Below are 23,929 nucleotides of genomic sequence, written 5' to 3'. Positions count from 1 at the left end.
AGTTTCAAACGTGCAGTTGCTCCCATACTCCAGATGGCGCTGTTCACACTGACACCGTTGCGACGCGACGAGCTCTTATCGAAGAAGACAAGAGACTGCTCTATTTATCAGAGGAGACCATGCATCCGTTTTAGGTTTTATTTATTGATTTGACTCAGTATTTTAGAAGTTGTTTCTTTTGTTTAATATTTAGATATAGAGCACATGTGGAAATGGCCGCAAATCCGCCCGGACAAGGTAATTGATGTTGTATATCAGTTGTCATTAAAACAGCTGTCATTTCGGTGGATATGATATATACTGTAAGTTACTGTTTACGTCATTTTCAAAGTAACTCACTAAATACAACAATGGTAAGTTATACAGTGCGATGAGGCCTATCAAAAAAAATGACAAATAATTAGTCGTTGTGTCACAATCGCAGTTTTTATATAAATGTGTTTGCTTAAAAATGAACTATTATATATCTGTGAATTTGTTCTCGATAGGATTTCAAAACAAAAACAGGGTTGCTATCCTAGCTGAGCTGGATAAGGAGAAGAAACGCCTGATCCAGAGTCAGTCAATGAATAATCCAGGAGCCAGGTAACACTGTTTCAAAAACATAGATCACTGTAAAACATAGTTTATTTGTATTTTCTTCTAAAGAACCCTGCTGTTAAGTCAGTATCTGTCTTGTAAGATTGACAATAATCTTTTTTTCCCTCATAACTTCTGCAATATACTGTGTTTTCCCAGCATTCCACTCTCTAGACCAGCAGTAAATAAAGAGTTCAGGGATCAGGCCGAACAGCAGCACATTGCGGCACAGCAGAAAGCAGCTTTACAGGTACCGTAAGCTTCATGTTTAGAGTTTCAATATTTATTTACTATCGATAATGTCCCATCAGATGAGCATTTTTCTCTGGTTTGGTTTCAGCACGCACATGCACACTCGTCAGGCTTCTTCATCACGCAGGATTCCTCCTTTGGTAACCTTATACTGCCTGTGTTACCAAGACTCGACCCGGAGCCGTGATCAGCTTTGATCAAATATGCTACTCTTTCATGATTTTTTTATGTTGTTTTTTTGTCAATTTTTTCATGATTTTTCATAAAATGGAGAAAAGTTAACCATTATTGTGTTGTCATTTTTAATAATGTGATATATATACGATAATAGGATGTCCTACCTGCCTCTCAACATATGTATTTCTATGCCTCTGCTGCACAGACGTCACACATCATCAGCGCATTCAGCAAGGTAATGCAGAGTTGTGGACACAGTCACCGAGCGCCACAAATAAACATCAGTTTTACGGTTTCTCCTAAACCAAAACAAGAAGTTTATGCTGCGGTCACGCCATTTCATAACTAATTACGAGACGGCAACCCGTGACGTTATATATATCCAGAGCTGTTCACATCCTCAGACACAGATTTATGCATTTCTATGTCAACACTATCAATGCTGAAAGGAATCTGCTGCAGTCAGTTGGTACAATTAGAGCTCTGTATTCAAGATGTCTACATTCATTATTATAATGTTATGTGCTTTGAGACATGAGGTAATTTAACGTTGTCTCTCGTCTCGTGACGCTTTGAAAGCTAACTTGCTACTGCTAGCCTTTCTGAAATTGCCTACCCTACCTTTAAACTCTTTTCTTCCCTATTGTCATGTATATCAGAGAGAAACTGTTTCTCAAACAAGAACAAATGTTGGGCAGGGCTTGATCTTGTCCATAAGGGAAATGATTGGATTCGAACTCATGGGAGTGACAGGTTGCTCCGCACTCACGCCAGTAAACACATCATCAGAGAAGATGTCACTGCAAGAACTTATTTTGATTAAAGATGAGGCACATGAATAAAATAAATAGATGTGCATGGATTAATCATTTATAATAAATGTGGCGATATTCCTTAAAAAACAAGAATTGTCCATTTTGATTTCGTGGTGACTTTAAAAACTAAAACTGAGACGTGAAATAAAAAATATGACTACTTATTTTACAGGGTTGCTTTATTCGTGGTAGTATATTTGATTCTCAGCTGATTTCTTTCATGCCTCAAACACCTTCATTTGTAACCATTTCAGTTCATAACCTAAAATAGTCATTGTTGTGTATGTTAAAGTCAAGAATAAATAATATTATATCAGGCACATATGTTGAACAGGCACATATCTGTAATATATCTAACAATGTACCATCTGATAGGTGCTTTCTATTCAAGAGAACAGCTACACAAACACAGAACATTTCCAAGACAGGGATAAATGAAGGATAGCAGGATTAGTTCCACTACATTCATGTCTACGACATATACAGGATAACTGGACTGGCATTTTAAATTCATCGTCAAACTCGTAACTTGCCATACACAGTAAAAACATCAAATTTGGCATCCAAATACATTTGTAATGTAGTTGACTTAATACTGAATAATGGATATTTTGCATTGCACATAGTAAGACAGCTGTGTTATATAATCATGACAAAAAGACAACTTTATACATAGTTTCACACACATTGTCAGAAACAACAAAGACTTTGCTTACTTAATCGAACAGAGCATTGAGACATAAAGCAAGATGGCCTACTCAGTCAAACAGTTTAATTTAAAGCTGCCGAGTGTTCATCAATGTTAAAATACTTCCTCCTATCCCAGATTAATGTGCCGTTTGTAGATACAATTTCTAAGGAGTGTAATCACAGTGGTTCTGTGGCCCTTTCCTTGGTTGATTTGAGCCGTACCTAGAGAGAGTTATCCATTAGCATTCCCAATTATCCAAATGCCAGTTGCTCAGCTGGTACACGTATGGACGTATGCAACTTGAATTCCACTATCTTTGCACATGGACACTCAGTTATGGATACAGAATTTTGTCCTGATCTAATTACCTGAGCCACAAATGCCATGTGACTAATAACTCTGGAGCCACTGGAAAAGTAAATCGTGACAAGCTGACAACACTGACTGGCTGACGGAACCACACTATCCTGAGCTGTGACTCAAAAGCAGCAGACGGGGGCAAATATGAGTCCATTTGAGGCTTTGAAGAAACCACCATCACTTGGGAAAGACAAAGGCATCAGAATACACAGCTATTTTTAAATAAAAAAATGGCTCTTCATTCAGAAAAGATTGGTAACCCCTGGTGTAGACATCTGTCAGCATGGGCTAACTGAACCTTCCCAATCATCCGATCATCGACTCTTTAGTTTGAGCAATCTAACACATCAACTTCTTGCTCAACGAATGGTGTGCATTTGGAGTGGGAACAACTCTTTGTCCAGACGGAAGTGTTTGAGAAAATTGTTTCTAAACAGCCGATCCGTTTGATGCTACAAGTGGCTCGAAAGTTACTCTTCAGCTTTAAGCAGAGTCAGTAGAGTCAAAAGAACCAGCAATGACAAAGTTGGTGCTGCCAGGATGGGAACTCCCTGACTGGGCGGCTTGTTGCCTAAGGTCATTGCAGATCAGGACTAGCTGATTGCTCTGGGCCTCGGACAAGGAGCTGCAACTCTGGTAAACACTGAAATTGGTCTTTCTCCCTGGAATGTTGCCTTTCTCACACATGGTCTTCACCATCTTTGCTAATTTGTTCTTTCCCAGAGCTTGGCAGTTGTACCAGTGCAGGGCGGCCAGGTTGACCACAGGCTTGATGGACAGATAAAAGGGGGCATCTTCAAAGAGCATTGCTTGAGGTCTGCGCTGAGCGAAGTCCTTGTAGTCCTGAACCGGGCAGGTTTGAGGAGCGTGCGGTGTAGCGTAGATGCGAAACTCGGTCGTGGACCTTCTGTTTCTGGCATTTGGGTCACTAAAATCCTGGTAGGTCCACTCCAGACACTCTAGTCCTGTTTCTGTGGTGAGCAAGCGCACATCGCCCCATTTGAGAGTGGAGCTATGGAAGCCTGTGCAGTGGCCAAAAGCCTTGGTGTTGTTGAGCCACACCAGGTTGAGTAGACCCTCCGGGTTGAAGCGACTCAGGAGACCCCGTTTTCTTAGGAGCAACTCGTCAGCAAGGGTCAGCTTCATTGACTTGTGGGGTTTGTTGCCTTTTCCTTTGAATTTGAGCTCCAACTGCTTTTGCTTGAGGGCATCTTGGGATCGCTGAAACTCCCGGTCTCTTGTAATGCTGTAGGCGTAGCGATGCTCCTTCAGATAGCGTTCCAGGCCACACTGATAGTTGGCCAGGCTGTTGGGCTCATACTCCGAGCCATCCCTTTGGCGAGCATCCACAAAGAAGGAGGCCAAGTAGATGTCCAACTCATGGCAGGGGATAAAGTATATCTCTCTGGTCTCGGTTGGATACTTAGAAACCAGGAAGTCCCGAAAGTTGCGAAGAGCTGTTTGGGTGCTGCGAATGGTCTTCTCGTTCTGTTCTCGGTATGCTCTCTCATCCATGTCTGCTGAAAGGGAAGAAGGTAGTGTTTTCATACGGCAAGAACTTTATTGCTTTGAAAACAATTACCCACTGGACCTTGGACTAAAGAGACGGGATATTTTTGACATGAATGGAAATTTATTTCTGTCTCTCTGTGAGGGATACACATACAGTTACTAGTGAGTTACCATTATTGGTTAGACCAATACTGGTCTAAAGTGTTGTCCAGAGATTTTTTTTTTTTTTAAAGCCAGGTTTTTTAAGTTTTGAAGATTTTCACAGTATAATTCATTAAATGGACTGTACACTTCTATCTCTCCAGCCTTGACAAGTGCAAATCCAAGCGCTTACACAGATACACACGGGAGCGTTTGAAAGCAGGCGTCTATCAGCAGATCCCTAATATATCCACTAATAGACGCCTGCTTTCAAGCGCTCCCGTGTGTATCTGTGTAAGCGCCAGTGAAGACAACATGTTTTTGAAGCATTGATCATTGTAGCCAATCACAGATATCATGTTGAGCTCGTGAACACAATAGCCAATCAGAGGTGTTTAAAGGAATGGTTCGGAGTAATTTCAACCTAGGGTCCTTTGCACCATGACCTCGAACCAAACCCCCTCCCAGAAGCTTTTTTTTTCCTCAGTCGAACATTATGAAAGTTAGAGCTTATTTAGAGATATCAGCCGAATGGCTTAGTGCAGGCGTTAATGGATCCAAAAGTGGCATCTCGAAAATTACCCCACTAATAATACCCGGAATGGTACCAAACTTCTACAGTACAAATAGGTTCTGTACTCATAAAATGAGGCATTGGAAAGTTTGTAAGTACATCAGGAGTTTATTTAAATAACACTTGCCTGATGGGTTATGCTACCGCTAACCTGGACGTCGAGGTCACCGTAAAAAGTCCTGGCAGAAAGCGATGCATAAGGATGTAGTGTAATGACGCCCAGTCGGGATAGATACATTTGTTTGGCATCTTGTCCTATCTTTTAAATCACTCTGCAGTAGTCTGAAGTAACTGTGTCTGACTGTGTCTGAGTATCTCACAACAATCCTCTGCTCAGTCACGTGTACACAGTTGTTTCCGTCAACAAAGTTTCACGCGAGAATATAAAAATGTTTTGCTGAAATTTTAAAGTTTTATAAATGCTTGTATTTTTAGATCAACACTTAAAAAGTATTTCGCATATCATCCAGTTATCAATACATTTCTATGGGGTGTTAAATTCACTAGCTTTTCCCTTACACTTGTGAGTTTTGCAAAGGACATTTACTGGCTTTTCCCAACTCACAGAAGTGACCTCGACTTCCAGGTTAGCGGTTTATCTCTAAATAAGCTCTAACTTTAATAGTGTTCGACCAAGGGAAAAAAAGCTTCTGGGGGGGAGTTTGGCTCGAGGTCATGGTGCAAAGGACCATTGGTTGAAATGACTCTGAACCGTCCCTTTAAGAATCTGTTCAACAGCGCTCAAAATGCTAGAGGGAAATGCTGGTATCGTTAAATTTTTTTTATATTTCACTGGGTACCGAAGTCGGTACTTTTGACAACACTAATTTGTACCATATGAAATATGAGGTCCTTTGTTGATAGCAAACAGCGAATCTGCTCAGGTACTGTCCAATCTTTAGGAAAAGATTTCTAATCCCAGATTCTGTCTTGATTGTATTGCTTTTTGAGTTATTGTCAACATAATGGCAAAATAATTTTTCCAACGAAAATACACAAGCATCAAAAGGGGTATAGGTTGTGATTTTCCATTTATTATTCACAATAACAGTCATTGAACCCACTGGTTCATACAATGCAGTGTAAGATTATTAAGCACTTATTTTTCACAGTCTACACCTTGACAATCTTGATACATGACACTAATCTGGTATTCAGAGAGGAAGAGGTGTCGTGTCAGAAAGTACAAACATACACTGTAGTTTGTGATGGAAGTAAGCATGCAGTCATAAAATTATTATTATCATTATTTACCTAATGTTTAACACTGAAGTAAATACTGGTCAGGCAACCTGATACTGATACAAGGCATACAAAACAATGATTTAATTTAATTTAAAAGCCAAATTGGCCAAGAACAAGTACAACAACTGATTGAAAGTTTTAAACAAGTGTGCTGCCCTAAATCGCTCACTTTGTGATGGATCATGGCAAAAGAGGAGAAAAGAAGAACAAGGCCGAAATGTGATTGTGGAATCCAAAGTTCACTTAGAGTGGTCCTTATGTCCACTGTAAATCAGATAAGGTAAATGTAATTTATTTATTTTTATTTGCTGACAATCGGTAGAAGTTCCCCCTTTGCTTTCATGCTTTTAATCTTAGCTTTGATGGTGTCGTCCATGGCCTGTCGGCATCTGACTGCATAGTGGGCCAGCGTTTCCTCCTTCTCGTCCCATGGAGGCAGAGCGTGGAAGACCTCAGGGGCCGCCAAGCTGAGTTCAGCAATGGCTGCGGTCCTGGAAATGGTATTACGGTCTACACCGACTCTGTCAAAAGCCACTTTCATGGATACACTACGTCGAAACTCTTGCAGTGCAGCCATATATCGAGCAATCACACCCACAACGTTTTTCACTGAAAAATAGTAACATCATTCTTTAGTTAAACGAATTTTTACTTGAATGACAATCAAAATCTAGCATTGTTATTCATTATCTAGAACAGGGGTTCTGAATCCACTTTCCTGAAGAGCAAACTCATCTAGGGCTGCGTTTATGTCCAATTTTTTATGCCCTTCCCTCACTAGCTTCCTTTCGTCTCATTCACTCGGATGTACATCATTGCATACGTTGCACAAGTGCACACTACTGGCCGAACCCTTGCAATGTGTCTAAACCCTTGATCACTGGAATCTGCTATGAAGCTGATTTATTATTTTCAGTTTTTTTCCTTATGAATTTGTTTTATGCATCATTCTATAGGCCTGTATCACTGTATGTATGCTTGGGCTGTTGGAGGAAACATAGTAAACTACACAAGCAAAAATGATAGCAATACAATAAACTATAACAGTCACCTTAAGGTAGCTACAGGTATTATGCGGTTAAATGTCAAAATAACCAATATCATACACTAGAGTTGTGTGGGGTGAATTAAGCACGACCTGCTGTGACGTCAGACTCGTGTTGCATTACGGTCTATGGATCTTGTCTGAAGTGTACATGTTGAGTAGACTCACTCCCTCTGTCTGTCCAAATAAACTTCCCTAGCGCACTTGACAAAGTCGAACTCACTTCAAAATGGCGGTGGGGATTTCCCCGAGGGGAAGTGCTTAGGGAAGTTTGCGAGTGTGAACTAGTTAAACGCAGCCTAGTAATCCTTAAGTCCTTGATTAGCTTGTTCAGGTGGGTTTGATTAATCTCCAGGAAAGTGGACCTCGAGGGCCAGAGTTGAGAACCCCGGCTCTAGATGTTTGAGTTAAAGTTCAAATTTAGCTAAACTTTGGACCCAAATCCTGTCCTTACTTCGGACACGCGTGTTCTCGCCATCTCTGCTTCTCTTTGATGAAATCTTGATGGTCCTCTGCCTGTCCAGTGGGTGCAACTCCACTTCCTCAAAGGAGTCGAAGAGGGCTGGAGAGTCAAACGGTGCGCCCTCTTCAGGAATGGAGGTAATAATCTGATGCGAGCTGCCTGCCTCCATTTGACTTGACGAAAGTGGCCTTCTTTTATCTGCCAGTCAGAGAAAACAAGACCGTTCTTATCCAAATCACAACCTACATACTGATCTCCATGCCTCCCTTCATATCACACACAATAGTTATTCTCTAGAAATGGAAAATATGATTGTAGATCGTAAGGAATGGTCACCTGGGCGTAGTTGTTCTTGCAGGAAGTCACAGATGAGCTCAGCCTTCTTAGTGAGTTCCTGTTGCAGAAGCTCTTTGTCTTGTTTCAGGCCGCTGATGGTTTCACCCATCAACTCACCTTTGCTTCTCTCAGCCTGCAGTAGTGCTTTCAGTCTCTCTATTTCATACACAGCTGGAGATACTGTTTGAGATAGAAACAAAGCTTTACCTCAGGAGTTCCCACTACCACTGGAAAGATATATCTAAATGTTGTTGTTTTTTGGTGCTAATCTGAGAAGTCATCGGAAATCTGATTTTAAAAAAAGAAGAAGAAAAGAAATACTTAACATAGGCAATAATATAACTTATAAGGATGGGAATTAAAAGTAGAAAACAGAAGAGAAAGACATGGCTGGGGGTCAACATTTAGGGCTGCCAGCTGATTCGCAATATTAATTTAATTAATTATGTGTTGATCAATTAGTCAAATGAATCTCTATTAATTACATTTATCCACAGCAATCAAGTTTATCTGTGGAAGACCTTGGAACCCTTTACACAGGACATGTTTTTATTCCACCGCAATGTCTGTCATATTTCATTTGGCATCTTGGTATTAACATTATGGTGGTTGTTTTTTAGCTTCTTGATTTCTGCTCTCTAGCAGACAGTAAGTTATACTATATGCAACTCTTGATATTTTTAACACCACAGTGCCATTTGGCATGTCATGTAAATGTGTATTCCGTATATTCTACTGTATATTCTACTTTTTTTTTTTTTTTTCACAGCACAAAGATGGAGATGCTTAGGATGATTAATGGAAAAAGGATATTTTCATCTCGCTTAGCTAGACAAAGGGGTCCGAAATATCTTTTTAATATAGTACTTCAGAACACTTCTCTTTCCAGTCAGTGTTGGGGAAAGTTACTTTTAAAAGTAATGTTGCTTATAATATAACTTTACTACCTAATAAAGTAACTACTTGCATTACTTAGTTACTTTTTATGGAAAGTAATCCAACTTGACGTTACTTAATCATAGTTATCCTCAGATATTTTGTTGTATATTTAAAAGTAATGTATTACTTTACTAGTTACTTGAAAACGTAATCCGATTACATATCCTGCATTACTTGTAATGCGTTTCCCCCAACACGGTTTCCAGTCAAACTCATTCTGATTGATTGCGGTCACATCTTGAAATGTGATCCATTTATCATTGCTTTTGTTGTTACTTGATGATAATTACCCTTTTAGACGGGGATATTTCTGTTTTTGTTTGGGGTGGTTTAAACTAAGATCATCTTTATAATACTTCTTTAAATGCCTTTACTTTTAGTAGGCTTAATTTTGCTATTTCTACCATGACCTCTTCAAATATGAGCGAACATGACCTCTTCAAATATGATTATTATGTGATAACATTAAAAAGCATGATTTCTAATAGGATAAAATTGAAAAGACTACACCACCTGAAATGGATGCCACTGATGCAGACTGGTAAAAGCGAAATTAAGAAATAAAATACACTGAATTAATTAGTAAAAAAAAAAATCTTAGAATCTACCTTATAATATAAGATGACATGCAAAGAAAAAAAGCAAAATGCAGCAATTAATTCAAAGGCAAAAATGGATCACAGACATAATTTGGTCATTGATTTTATTGTAACGCATCATAAAATGACAAATAAGACCACTTAAGACACACCAGGATGATTGAGTATTTACACACTTGAAAATAAACACCAGTCATCAGTCTTTGTAGAAGTGCTCAAATAAGGACAAGTTCAGCATCAAGTAGGTACAAAAACAAAACACTTTTAAAACTGGTCAGGTGAAGACGTCCTAACCATTTACGGAAAGATTGACCTTTCATAACCATACTAAATGCTAATGTCAGTTTTTTCTTTTATATTAAACATTTGTGGACAATGTGATATACCAGTAAAAAAACATAATACTAATGGTTGTGAAAAGTGATCAAACTTACTGAGCCGTTCAATGTTTTAAAGTCAGCTTTACTAATGCCATCCGATCAATTTCATTATATATCAGAAGTTTGTGAGCCCTTGAGTGACCTTTTCACTATAGACTCATTTCAGCACCTCACAGACAGCAGGACATTTTTATCAGGAATATCTTTAACACGGGAATTGTTAATTGTATGTTTGTTTATACTGAATAAACAAATCTCACATTTCTGGCAGTAATTGTATATGCTGTTGAATGCTAAGCGGCCTATCCACCTTATTTGTAGAGTAATAGTGGCCGCGGCCATTTGTGAATTGAATGTGTCGAGGCTTCCAGTTATTTTTAGCTACAAAACAGCTTGTTATGCAGCTTGATATTGCAAACGGGTTTTACTTCCCATATAATTTTAAAGGGGCTATATGTAGAATTCAGAAAACCTTGTTATTAGCGCCACCGGTGGCCGTTAAGTGAACTGCAGCCAGCGACTTATTGCTTTTGCTCGTACTCGCACTCGTGCCCACGTGACGTACAAGAGACTGAACGTGATTCAATGCTGGTGAAGTTTTTGTATGTTCTTTGCTTAAAAATAATAAAAACTTAGAAATATATTTGCAGTGATATACCGTTAACGTACATCCAGACGCGGTTCACGCTGCTGAGCGACGTTTAGATGAATATGTAAATATGTGCTGCGCGCTTTCCTCTCAATAACAAAATAAACACACAACATAAATGACAGCGGTGATCTGATCATAGCGATGTGGATGTGTTTGCACCAGTTCTGCGCGTCGCCGGCTATCAAACCATCATAACGGTGTCATTTTAAAGTATATATGAGACTATAGACTATATAGATGTGGCTATGTGAGACTATAGTTTGAATGAATCCATTTTCTTTGCATGATACATTGACGTTACAGTACAGAATAGCTCTTTCGGCATTATCCCGAAAATAAGCATTCAATTCATGTGTCATTGAACGGAAGAGAGGCTCTCGGGAGCGTAAACGTTGGATTTTCCCAGAAAAAAACGTCCCGAGTCCTTCACATAAAAATGAGTCCACAGGCTTTCATAGACAGTCGGGGAAGGTCTTGTTTTGTAAGTTTCATTACAAGCCGTTCACACATTGGCAATAAAAAAGGGATATTCTTTCATATAGCCTCTTTAATGTATTGTCGTAATTATAAACACACTGCTTTTTAGCGCAAATAGTTTTAGCGTTTACTGCACATTGCAAAAATAAGGTGGATAGGACATCACCTAGGTCAAATTTTAAAATGTATGAAACATATGGAGTAATAAAAACTTTGTGGGATGGTTATAAATCTTTAAAATCAGCTTCCTGTCAGTCATGCACAAGCATGTAATGAGGCCATCCTCAATTTAGTGGGACGCTGATTGACAAATCAGAGCAGCAGAGGATAAAGGAAGAAAAAAGGCAATAAAATACAGTTTTGATATGGTAATAATTCACATTGTAATATTTTAAAGATATCGGGTACGAGTAAAAACCATCAAACTTGTTTTGATTGTTACAATGCTACATGACTAACATGAATAAGCACTAGACTATTCTAAGGTTATTTTAAAAGGTTATAAACAGGTTTGTGTTGACTAAACGAGTCAATGGTCAGTAACTATCACAGTATAGATAATGTTGCTTTTGCTGAAACGAAAGAAATGGAAATAGTTCATTAGTCTGACCGTGAATCTTTCATCTCTTAGTGCTGTGGCTGAAACTGAATCAGCTTTTATGGATTCCACACGTAACCGCTCGTGTCCAAGACACACCGGTCGGCAGCTTGCATTCAATCACTGGGCAAAACAGTGTTTCCTTTCAACTCTATGTATAATAAGAGCGTCTGTCTGTGAATGGACATTTTTGGGTATCAGCAATTAGATATAGGAAGGGTCATTTTTGCCTGAAGATTGTTCGTCACAAAAAATAAAGGACTCTTGAGAAGACTCTTGCTTCTTTTTCTGGCCGATCCGAAGTCTGCATTTATTAATACAGGCCTTCTTCAGCTTAGATGATTCCACAGGTGTCCATCCGTCTATAGTAGAGCAACGCAGAACATATGCTGCGAGAGAAAAATAAAATAAATAAATATTTTAATTAAAAACATTTTAGGGAATTGCAATGTAGGAAATTAGAAGAAGAAAAAAACGGTGGATTAATGAAAGCTCAGAGACCACTCAAAAATGACGTATTATATAATGAAAAATAAAAATATAATTATGTATACATTACTGTTTATAGCTATTGTGCATTGTTATATCAGTACAATTTAATAATAGAAAAAATTATAATAATAATCATCCTTGATTATTTGTCTTAAACATTTTAAATTTACTAATGTAAAAAAAAAAAAAAACAACCCGTCATAAGCCATTCAGAGCGAACAGGCATAAATATAAATATTAAATATCAGCAAGAGGCTGAAGACTTTTAGCTGAAGTATTATAAAAATGTTGCTGCATTGATTTGAACAAAAATACTCTAAAATATACAATAAAAACTAGGGCTGTAAACGATTAATCACGATTAATCGAATCCAAAATAAGAGTTTGTGTTTACATAATATATGTGTGTGTATTGTATTGTATTATTTTGTATATATACACACACATGCATGTATATATTTGAGAAATATTTGCATTTATATACTGCATATATATTTTTATTTGATTTATATTATATATAAATAGAACTATTTTATATATAAATATCACATTTTTCTTAAATATATACATGCATGTGTGTGTATTTATATATACCAAAATAATTATACACAATACACACACATATATTATGTAAACACAAACTTTTATTTTGGATTTAATCGTGATTAATCGTTTACAGCTCTAATAAAAACAGTAATATTGTGAAATATTTTTACTACTTAAAATAACTGTTTTCTATGTGAATATATGTTCAAATGTAATGATGATTTGATGCTCAAGAAACATTTCTGATTATTATAAAGTTTTTGCTGCTTAATAATTTTCGTGGAAACTGTGATATGTTTTTTTTTTCTGGATTCTTTGATGAACAGAAAGATCAAAAGAACAGCATATATTTAAAACCTTTTTTTATTTTTTATATATAAAAATGTCTGTCACTTTTGATGAACTTAATTTAAAAGCTCAAATAAAAAGTCTGAGCCCTAAATGGTCAAGTAAGAGTGAACTGTCCCCCATTTCAAATACTCACACATAATCCCATCCACTCTTCTTCTGTCCAGGATCTTTTTGCCGTCGGGAACTTTCCCCCTCTTCCCGAAAGCGACGGCGCCGTTGAGGTCCTCCTCGCTGAAGAAGTGCTCGAACAGCAGGTGGAAGAGCCTCATGCTGTCCTGCCGTGACTCCTGGAGCATGGACGCCAGTTTGTAGTGTGGCAGGAAGAGTCCGCTCCCCGGAAACAGCTCCTGCTCCCCCAGTCTGGCCGGACTGGACAGAGGCATCTGCGTACGCTCGTGAAACACCAGGATCCGATCAATGACTGTCTGCAGGTTTTGTAGGGTTATAGTATCTGCAATTCATTAGAAAGAATTGACCCGTTGACATAACTGATGGTGCATCAATCACAATTACATTCAACGGATAGAGTCGAGGTTGTTTTTTATCGGGCCGCTAGCTCACCTATGCTTGTTATAAACTCTTCCAGGTGTTTTCTCTCTTCAAAATACCTGTCACTGTGTGGACTGAGATCTGACGTGCAGAACTGCTCTTCTGAACTGTGCGCGGCAGGAACCAGATGCTCTGCAATACACCAAACAAGCGTTTAGAAGCGGATCAACTTTCCGATATTGCAATCAGCCGGCAGAAACACACCGCTTCAAACCACACGCATTTCCCACACAACATCCCAGTAAAGGACTGGTCTGTACTTCAGCTCATGCAATCGGCAAGTCCACAGACAATCAAGGCATTTTCATCAGAGAAATTTTATTTTATTTGCCATGATGCAAAGTTTCCTCCAAATTCATTTGCCTCATGCAAATTCATCCATTTTAAAAATCAATACAGAGGAAAGATTCGACTAGCGTGAATCTCACACAACCTGTCGATAGGAAATACATGTTGCGCTCAAAGAACCAAGACATTTGCATTGTGACATTAATTTCATGAAAAATAAGCACTTTACTTTCAAATTCCCAGATCTTTTTTCTAACAATTCTCAAAAAACAAAAAACAAAGTATTTCTCATTACCCAAAAGCAAGTACACAGTAATGTTTTACTGAATTAAATAAAAAACATTTATTTTGGTGATGTTTTTTTTTTAACCAGCAAAAATTCAATCCAGTATGACAAATACGACTATAATGTAAATGCATTATATATATATCCCAAAAATATAATTTAATATAATTTTTATAACATTACATAAAAGATATAATGTATATATATATATATATATATATATATATATATATAAAAAAAATATATATATATATAGATAGATAGATAGACAGGTAGACAGATAGATAGATAGATAGATAGATAGATAGATAGATAGATAGACAGGTAGACAGATAGATAGATAGATAGATAGATAGATAGATAGATAGATAGATAGATAGATAGATAGAGTATTTTTTATACTATATTTTTTAATGTAGTCCCGAGAATGGGATTTTTTTGTTACACTTTAATAAGGGTGTTTGTGCTTAATTCTCATGAAAATGTCACATTGCAACAACATAGCAAAAACATTGAGGTTCTTATCAAACAGTTTATGCAAAATTTTGGGTAAATATGAGCTGAACATGTTATTGACGGGTTGCGTGGGATTTACCCATTAATATAGTTATATAATATAAAACAGCAATGCTTTTAGATCATAAGTTCTTGCACAAAAAAACTAACCATGAAGGGCTTTCAAAATCACAGCGTAATCCATCTTCTCGTGTGAACCTGTAAACAGAACAAAATTATAGTTTGTCCGCAGAAAAAGAGATATGAATATTATCTTTTGAGCATTTTAATGCATGCTTATGATAAAACACAATCACATGACACTTTAACAACGGTAAATCTACTGACATCCATTTTCCTCTCAGAAAAGAGAGAAAGTGTCAAGAAAACTCACCTGTTATTTTCGTTCGGTTTATTTGGAGTTAAAGAAATTACAGCGTCATCCATTTCCATCTGGACTGAAATGTCAAATATCCCCAGAGTCTCTTGGGAAAACAGCTTAATGGCTTATTGCAGAATGGGAGAGGACGTGATCTCATTAACTAGCTTACTAAGACCAAATAACTGCCTGTGTGAGATTTAATTCATTCATAATGCCATGTAGAGAGATACCACTTCCCCGAAAAAGGGGATTTTAACATAAAATGTACTCAGAAGAATGAAGCACCAATGTAGAATTTGTAAAACATAAAAAAAAAAAAACTCAGACATTGAGAAAAAAAATTAATAGAATATTGTGTTTTATAGAGATGTAGTGAAAAAGATTTCATGATCGCAAATATGAGAAAGTGACAACTGCTCGTTGCAACAGAAAATCTCTGGAGCCGCCACTGATTTGAGTATTCATAAATATTGTTATTATTATACAAAGTAGAGTATTTATGAACAAATGAAAATGTTGAGAAGCAGCTGAGGCGCAAAATGTATTTTCATATTGAATGACAGTTACAGTACAGCTTCAAATATGTTAATAGTCAATTAAATATACAACTATGTAATAAACTAATAGACTAATACAATGTTTTGATTATTATTTATTAGATACATACTGTGTTTTGTATATGTACAGGCCTATTATATGGCTTTACAATTGAAAGTAAAGTCAATTACAATATTAATTTATGATTTATCATAATCTGCGCGATCCTTTCTTTGATGACATTGCAGGGCATTACAAATGAGCGATTACTGTCAGTGAAGTCCACTTCAATACTATAGACAATAATCGCTCATTTGGCTATATATAAATGTGACGCGACTTGACAAGATCGTGCCGAGCTGGTGCAAACACATCCACATCGCTATGATCACATGCTTCCTTAACTGCCGTTTTCTCACTGCCGTTATTTTTGTTGAGTGTTTAGTTTGTTATTGAGAGGAAAGCGCGCAGCACATATTTACATATTCAGTTAAACACCACTCTCGGCAGTGTGGACGGCGTCGGGATGTATAACAGTGTATCGCTGCAAAGATATTTCCAACTTTACGAAACAAGAACTTAGTCATGAATATGTCACGGTTTGCCAACTTAGTTTCTCCACTCTCGCTTTCAACTTCTTCTCCTTCTTCGATCTTAACTTTGATGTAAATCATTTTGTCAAATAAATAGATCTACCTTAAAAGGTACACTACGCAACGTTTGGCACACTAGCGGTTTATGAAAACAACTGAATGTGTCTTGCTTAAGCCGCACAGTTGTGTCATAGGGCTGATTCACACAGAACGCGTTTTTCCATTTAAAAAAAAAAGAAATTAATGTATATATTTTAGTTTGATAATATTTTTTATTTTTAAGGAATTTTATAGTACTAAAATATATTTATGCAGTAGTAATAATCAATTTATTCACTTTTTTTTTTTTTTTTTTGCTTTGGAGCAGACTTAAGTTTTGTCACTTTTTAAAGATGACCCTTGAAAGAATTATTGCTGAAGAGAGAAAAAAAGTTAACTTAAAAGTTTAAGTTTATTGTTAAGAAATATTCACAAAAATATTTTCAATCTTTACATGAAATATATATACATGTTTCACTCTAAAACTGTGAGACAATCAAAGCCATAAATCCAGAGGTGGAAAGTCCAGGGGTCAGAAAGTAAAAGTCCTGCCATATGTTTATTCCACCCATGAACTCAGTCAGCTGATTTCACTAATTAGTTCTATCTCCTGGCTGAAAAACTGTGCTAATTAGCAAATCCAGGTGATTGGAACAAAATACTGAGGAGGACTTTTACTTTCTGAACCTGGACTTTCCACCTCTGCATAAATCTCACATCAAGTTGTGCTCCAAATTTGAGTTAATAAATTAGCTTTCAGTAAGATTGTGTTTGGGCGCAGTACCAAAAGTTTCCACTAGATGAAATTCGTCTTCCACTTATATTTCCAATGCGCTTTTAAGGGCCATTTATCCCTTTCGAATCATCTCCGTGACTTTTTGTGTGTTCACATAGCAAGTGCCAAAACCTTTACCAAGTTTCGTACCATTCTCATGAAGTAAAAAATTCTCAAAAACCAAACCGCTAAAGAAAAAAAAAAAAATCTTAAAAATGACCGAAATGCACCAGAGGGTAAAAAGTAGTTCAACTTCTCGCGACCTAGTGTTTTTCCAAATTCCACCGCCTGTGTCTCATGCTTTTAAAAGTCAAAACATGTTCTGTGTGAATGGTCCCTAAGGGCCGGTTCACACAGAATGTGTTTTTGCGGTTAAAAATGCAAGACACAGTTCAGTGGAGGGAAAAATGCAAGGTCTCGAGATGCGTTTTTTTAAAAGTTGAACTTATTTTAACATGAGCACTGCAAAACACAAGTGCAACAGTTAAACGCGTCCGCATGTGTTCACATTGAAACCCGATGGAAAATAAGCGCAGTGGAATGGAAAAACGTGTGTTCTGCGTGAATGGCCCCTTATCCTTAATACACTCATTCACTTTCCTTTTTAAAGAAAATATGTAGGCAAAAATGTTCACTCCTAGATATCATTCCTTGAACACAGGCTTGGATTGCATCTAGTTTAAGCAACACCCAGTGTGTTTCATCATGTCCATTGTGTAGTGTTGGGTTACACTTCTGCGGCGTGATAAATCTAATTCATGGCCTTGACTGAGACGACGTCATAAATGTAATTAAGAAGATCAATATAAGCCAGCACTCCACCCACAGGCTCGCTCACAAATATCACACACAGAAATACATGTTCAATACACTAACCTTTTGTGTTTGTTCGGGATTTCTACGCAAGTACATTATAAGAATGGATTTTTGTTCAGGCTTTTTCATTGGGTGTGTGTGTGGTCGTGGCTAGAGCACAAAAGTGGCGTGCATGATTAAATAATTATGCAGAACCATTCAATTTGCATTCAGAAATGTTCAAGGCAAACAATGTACACTTCATGAGGTGCCGGTTTTGCTTTGCCTCTGAAGCTCCGATCTATTGAGCAATATTGGTATTTCACTCTTTACGATCATTTACAGCACCTTCATGTTGACTATGAGATCATTCAAGGATTAGTTCACTTCAGAATTAAAATTTCCTGATAATTTACTCACCGCTACGTCATCCAAGATATTCATGTCTTTCTTTTTTCAGTCGAAAAGAAATTCGTATTTTAATTCTGAAGTGAACTAATCCTTTAAGTGGGTTTATGTTCATTTCAAGCACACAAAGGCTCAACAGACACTCATAAGAATAAAATGAATTCAAACACTGTACAAGTATTGTATGCCATTGCTTTAGATATAAAAAAAGGTCAATCCAAGTGTCATTTATCTACTAACCTTGCCATGTAATAAAAATGTCATTATAATTTCCTATTTTATGTTTTTCTGTATGTTGGTAACTTGCAGCACATGACTATGCAGCAGTGTTGTTATTGTTAAAGTCCCCATGTGGTGAAAATCAAGCTTTTAATGTTGTTTATATGGTGTTGCTTTAAGACAAACCATGTGCAAATTCATAAGTCAACAGCATTGCTGAGTCTTTTCTCCTTAAAACTGCAGTGCTCAAAATCACGGTTTGAAATCGCTGGTGTTTCTGACGTCACAAACTACCTTGTAACCAATCAGGTCGACATGTGATGTGAGTGGAGGCGGGGCTAATTAACATATTCATAGAACCACGCATACTAAATGAGGCAAGAGTGTAGAGTTACATTCAAACTATTTTAAGGCATAAATATTTTTTTTCAAGGAAAAAACATTTAAATATGTCATTTTGGTGATCAAGGATGAGTTTTAAGGGATACATTTATTGACTACAGGGAGACTAACTAAAATTAAAACTATTTAATTTAAAAATAAAATAAAACACACAATGGATGAAAAACAAACTTAAAAACAAATGTTGCCTTGGAAAATAACTCAAATAAAATACATAAGTTAAAGTACTAAAATGACTAAAATAAAGCCAAATAGAAATTATTTTAAAAACAAATAAAAATGATAATAGCACAAAATGACTAAGCATTAAACTAAAATTATAATGAAACTGACAATTAAAAATAATTAAATAATAAAAAGCTAAAAAAAAACTATAACAGTGTATAAATGTATAAATATTTATATAAATCTTCCCAGTCTGTCAGTAACGCTCTGTTTAGTTCCTGTCTCTATGAAGCTCCTCCTTCTGAAAAGCTGAATGTGATCTGATTGGTCGGCTGGACCGGTATGTTGTGATTAGTCAGCCGCTTTGTGTGTATTGAAGGTGTTTTGGAAATGCCCCGCCCCTTACAGAAACCGCCAGTTTCAACACACTACTAACTAACTCAACCAGGCCTCGTCCCTTTATTCTGCGTATGCCCTGGAATTATTTAAATGAGGAATATTGTGACGTGTTTGTTATCGGAAGAAAACTCGTAGGCTACAATCGAGGCGTTTCAGGGAGTTCAGAAACAGTGACACTGATATAGACTTTGTAGACATTTTTTGTGCTCAAACAGCAACATTAGAGAAAGTTGAAGATGTAAAAAGGTAAGAATGGCTAAAAAAAAAGAGGTTCTGAGAAAAGCTTGTGCAGGATTTGTTTGCTAGCGTATGATATCTAATGAAATAAGTGTGGCTTAAAACAACAACATTCTCAATCATTTCTCATCACAGACGTAATGACATTTATTGTAGATAAGGGTCTTTACCTGTGTTGTCCGCTCTAACTTCTGTACTAAGTGCTTGCGTTGCTAGAAGATCCATTTCGGGGTTTACACCAATGGAAGCCTCTCCGTAAGACAAAGACGACCTGGGATATTCGTCCCGGTGCAGCACCCCCATAGCGTCAATCCTTCCAGAGTGGGGTACGGCTGCCAAACTTTGACTGCATGCAGGGTTCGAGTTCATGTGCATTTTGTTCTGGGTAACGTGGAAAGGCGCACGCAAGGGTTTGATCATGGATGTAGGGGAGTTGTCCAGCGGAGACGAGGACACCGCCAGGGAATCTCCGTCCACAGAGGAAGGCTTCTGGGACATCGAAGAACTAGAGGACGGCCTGTTCTGGAGGTTCGGCCTGGGCGACTGCGAGACGCCCCCAGAAGAGCGGTTCGCCTCCGAGCTGCTAGGCATCTGTTGGTTGGCCACACTGTAATAGTCTTCGCCCCTCTCTTGTTTGATCTTCTTCGACGCCGGGTCAGTGCTGTCCTCAGGTCCCGGTCCTTTCCCGGCTCTTTTCCGGTGCGTGGCGCTCGAGGCGTGGTTGAACTCGGAGTCGCCGTCTTCGTCGGTGGCCGACGACTCGCAGACGATGTCGTACAGGTTGTTGTTGTACTCCTCGCCGTTGTCGTCCATCTCGGAGGCTTCGCTGCAGTTGGAGATGTCGCACGAGTCGTGGATCTGACTGGAGTCGCCTTGGCTGGAGCCGCCCTTGTGTTTTCCGGCACTGCCGAGGAAGCGCTCGGCCGAGGTGTTCTGCATGACGGCAGCTGCCTGGATCATACTGTCCGTGTTGATGCTGCGGCTCTCTGTGTAGCACATCCGCTCCTTGTTCCCCGTTTTGCAGGTGGTGTTGAGGGGCCAGTGGTAGGCGTGACCGGCGCTGCAGCCCCACAGGGCCGTCAGGGTGCCGTGAGAGCCCTCGTTCAGCATGTGCTTCAGGTTGGGGATCAAGGTGCAGATTGTTCCGTGACTGTGGGCCCATTTCACCAGTTTAGCGAGGTTGTCGGAGGAAGTGTGCAAGCAGTCCTCCATGTTGAGCCTCCTCCCCTTGGGAAGATAAAATTCATTCATTTTTTAATACAAACGCATGTGTGATAAACTTAAAGGCAACAAAAAAGGCAGATGCAACGCATTTCACTTCCATAAAATCAGTAAAAATAGGGTGAGTTTTCATTTCAAGCCAACTTTAACGCAAAAGAGTCAAACAAACCAATAGAGGGTAACAATGCCCGCCTACTTTTTTTTAGAGGCGCTGGTTCCGGAAGTATTTTTTTTCCATTCATTTCTTGTTCTAAAGACTTGTTCCATTTTTTTAAGTCTTTGCTAAAGCGTTATTAGCCATGAAGCCAAGTCAACCAGCTACGGGGTGAATCATAACATTTTCTTCAAAACTTTGATTTGATGCAAGAAAGTATTTAAAAATCTGACAAAATGACGAAGGTACAAGACGGCTTTAGAGAGGGAAAGAACTACAATCCCATGAAGCATTGCAAACAGCATAATCAAATTAAAAATGATGGAGAAATATAAAAATACTCATTTACAAATGTTGATTTTATATATAACAATATTTTAAAAGTTTTTTTTTGCATAATATGCATATGTATAGAAATATTTCAATATTTTTACAGTGTCGGAAGACTAAGTCATTCGCAGTGCTTCATGGGAGTGGGCGGGGCTAAAGAGATCTTTTGGCACGTTTTGCTTGTTTCGACTCTGATTGGTGTAATTTTCTGTACAGCATCATGTAGTTTTTCACCACGAATTCTGTTAAAATTATTTTAAATTATTTTTTATTATTTAATATGATTTAATATAATATTATTATATTATTTAATAATATGATTTTATTATTATTTAAATTATTTTGTTGATTATTTTAAAAATAAGATGAAATAATGCGAATTCTTCTGGAATCCGACTGTTGCCCTCTATTCATATTACATTTTACAATTAAACTTTTGTCTAGTTGTCATATCATTTTTTTTCCAAATTTAATAAATCAAAAATAAAAGCATAAACACTTATGTACTGTATATCAACATTATTTTATCTAATAAATTACTTATCTGAGTATGATCAGCTATTTCCTCACAATAAAGTACTGTGACATTATGGTCTCGCTTGATAAAATTAATTCATTTTTCAAAACAAATGGTTTTTGCATACGATCAAATTAAAGTCAACATGAAATGGCAGGCGCAGCCCATTTTACTTTCATAATGTTCACAATAAGGTCATTAAGATGCATTTCAAATTCAATAATTAAACAACTTCATAGAAGGCAAAACATTTAATTCTGACATTAATTGATCAACATGAGTTTCTGTTTGACCATATTTTGTGATATATGTATGTGTAAGCAGCACATATTAATGTTTAAAAATGAATTAATCTGCTAATCATGTAATGTGATCGAGTCTCCTCAGAATACTTGGATGAATTATCAATAATCGCTTTCAAAATGTCTTTAGGAATGTGTTTTTGAAGTGTCAAAGTTATGATGGAATGGCACGGAAATATCTGATTTAATTAAAAAGGTATTCATTTGTGTTTCGGAGATACATACTATTATTATTAATAAAGTATCTTTTATTATTCTCAGGTGAACACTTGTGTAAATCAACATAAGGCTATTTTATCCAATAGATTACTATACTTTGTGTGTGTGTGCTTGGCTAGTTAAACTTACAATAAAGTACTGTGACATTATGGTATTGAATGATTAGCATATTCATTTACCACAATATGTACATGGTATTCTAAGGTACTTATGAGAATACCATTGCCATGCAAAATGTTAAAAAACAAAACAAAAACATTGAATTTCCAAGGTACTTTGATTATTACTTTTTTTATTAGAGGAATAACCTGAAGACACACCCCTGTCAACAACATCACCGCCCACATGCATTGTTTACTACATTAGCTCTGTTGTGATCAGTTGTTTGACACATGAAGCCATTGATGTCTATGTTTATGAATCCCGATCACGCTGTCTCTATAGACCGCAGTTTTGCTCTTCATATTCGCGTAATAAACGCAGAGGTCCGAATGCACATACAAATCCCCGAGATGTTGCGCGTGCAGACAGCTGACTGGGTTTGAGACAGAGTCTGAGGATCTGCATAAACACAAAGCCAGACAAAAGCATCATGTACCTTCATATGGGAGAATCCACTCCGATGTCCTCTCACGTGTGCTGCTCGCTGCCTTTTCGCTCGATATCAAACATCATTTGTTAAAGCAAACTCTTAATTTATCCGCGGTTCTTCAAAATTTGACAGCATTTTATACAAAAGCCATTAATTTTGCTTTTAATGGACGTACCACGGGTACTTCCGCTATCGCCGGAAGTACGTGTCCGAGATATATGATATGGCAGGCAGTGTGTATGTCTGAAATTTTATATTTCATTTATTACACAATCGTAAATGACAGCGCTAAATATTTTCACCAAAAGTATGCATTCAATAATATACTCGTGGCGAAAAAGAAGTTAATACCTGAACGTTAACATGACGTTTAAACACTTAAAATATAGGATAAGACCCTGTAGCAAAATTGCAACACGTGTTTAAAGCAATTAAAAAAAATACTTTTTTCTGTTATTTTTGTATTAATTCCAAAGATGTTTAATGAAAAAAGTAGCATACATAATTTTAGATTGTTTTCCTAGACAAATTAAAGGGAAAATGCATTTTACTAAAGGATCATCATCTCACAATTTTAGAGAATCACAGGCTGTTCTGAAATGTTAGTCTTCCTGTAAAGGCAGAAAGCCAAAGTCAAAAAAGACAAATAATATGCACTTTAATTATACTGTAGTTACGCTTAAAAACATGGTTTTATAGCCAGTGGCTTCCTAAAACCACTTTCAAGACGATAAATCAAAATACATAATCAGTGTCAACGAGTTAAACCTCCATCCCTCAAGTAGTACTAGAATTATGATA

At 37.3% G+C, this 23,929-nt stretch overlaps 2 protein-coding genes across 6 annotated transcripts; one reads left to right on the top strand and one right to left on the bottom strand.

Annotated features, from left to right (window-relative positions):
• On the top strand, nt 1-2,142 carry inip (ints3 and nabp interacting protein). Its single transcript, XM_079598854.1, has 4 exons — nt 1-237; nt 489-585; nt 739-829; nt 920-2,142. The coding sequence occupies exons 1-4, from the start codon at nt 213-215 to the stop codon at nt 1,016-1,018; spliced, it is 312 nt and encodes a 103-aa protein (XP_079454980.1). The 5' UTR covers nt 1-212; the 3' UTR covers nt 1,019-2,142.
• Nucleotides 1,991-23,348, bottom strand: kiaa1958 (KIAA1958 ortholog). Of its 5 annotated transcripts, XM_079598849.1 has the most exons (6): nt 23,135-23,346; nt 19,964-21,020; nt 15,014-15,061; nt 13,786-13,905; nt 13,358-13,675; nt 9,822-12,224 (listed from the first exon to the last, which is right to left on the bottom strand). In XM_079598849.1, the coding sequence occupies exons 1-6, from the start codon at nt 23,138-23,140 to the stop codon at nt 12,040-12,042; spliced, it is 1,734 nt and encodes a 577-aa protein (XP_079454975.1). In that variant the 5' UTR covers nt 23,141-23,346; the 3' UTR covers nt 9,822-12,039. The 5 variants fall into 5 exon arrangements, with proteins under 5 accessions (XP_079454973.1, XP_079454972.1, XP_079454974.1 ...); XM_079598848.1 differs by lacking the exons at nt 9,822-12,224; nt 13,358-13,675; nt 13,786-13,905; nt 15,014-15,061 and adding exons at nt 6,115-6,955; nt 7,846-8,052; nt 8,191-8,370 and having other exon boundaries at nt 23,135-23,348; XM_079598850.1 differs by lacking the exon at nt 15,014-15,061.
• Between the last annotated feature and the right edge of the window lie 581 nt (nt 23,349-23,929).

Source organism: Phoxinus phoxinus, assembly GCF_949152265.1.
Source record: "Phoxinus phoxinus genome assembly, chromosome: 23".
Lineage (NCBI taxonomy): Eukaryota > Metazoa > Chordata > Actinopteri > Cypriniformes > Leuciscidae > Phoxinus > Phoxinus phoxinus.
Note: the sequence above shows the minus strand (reverse complement) of the source record. Positions and strands in the feature narration are given on the sequence as shown.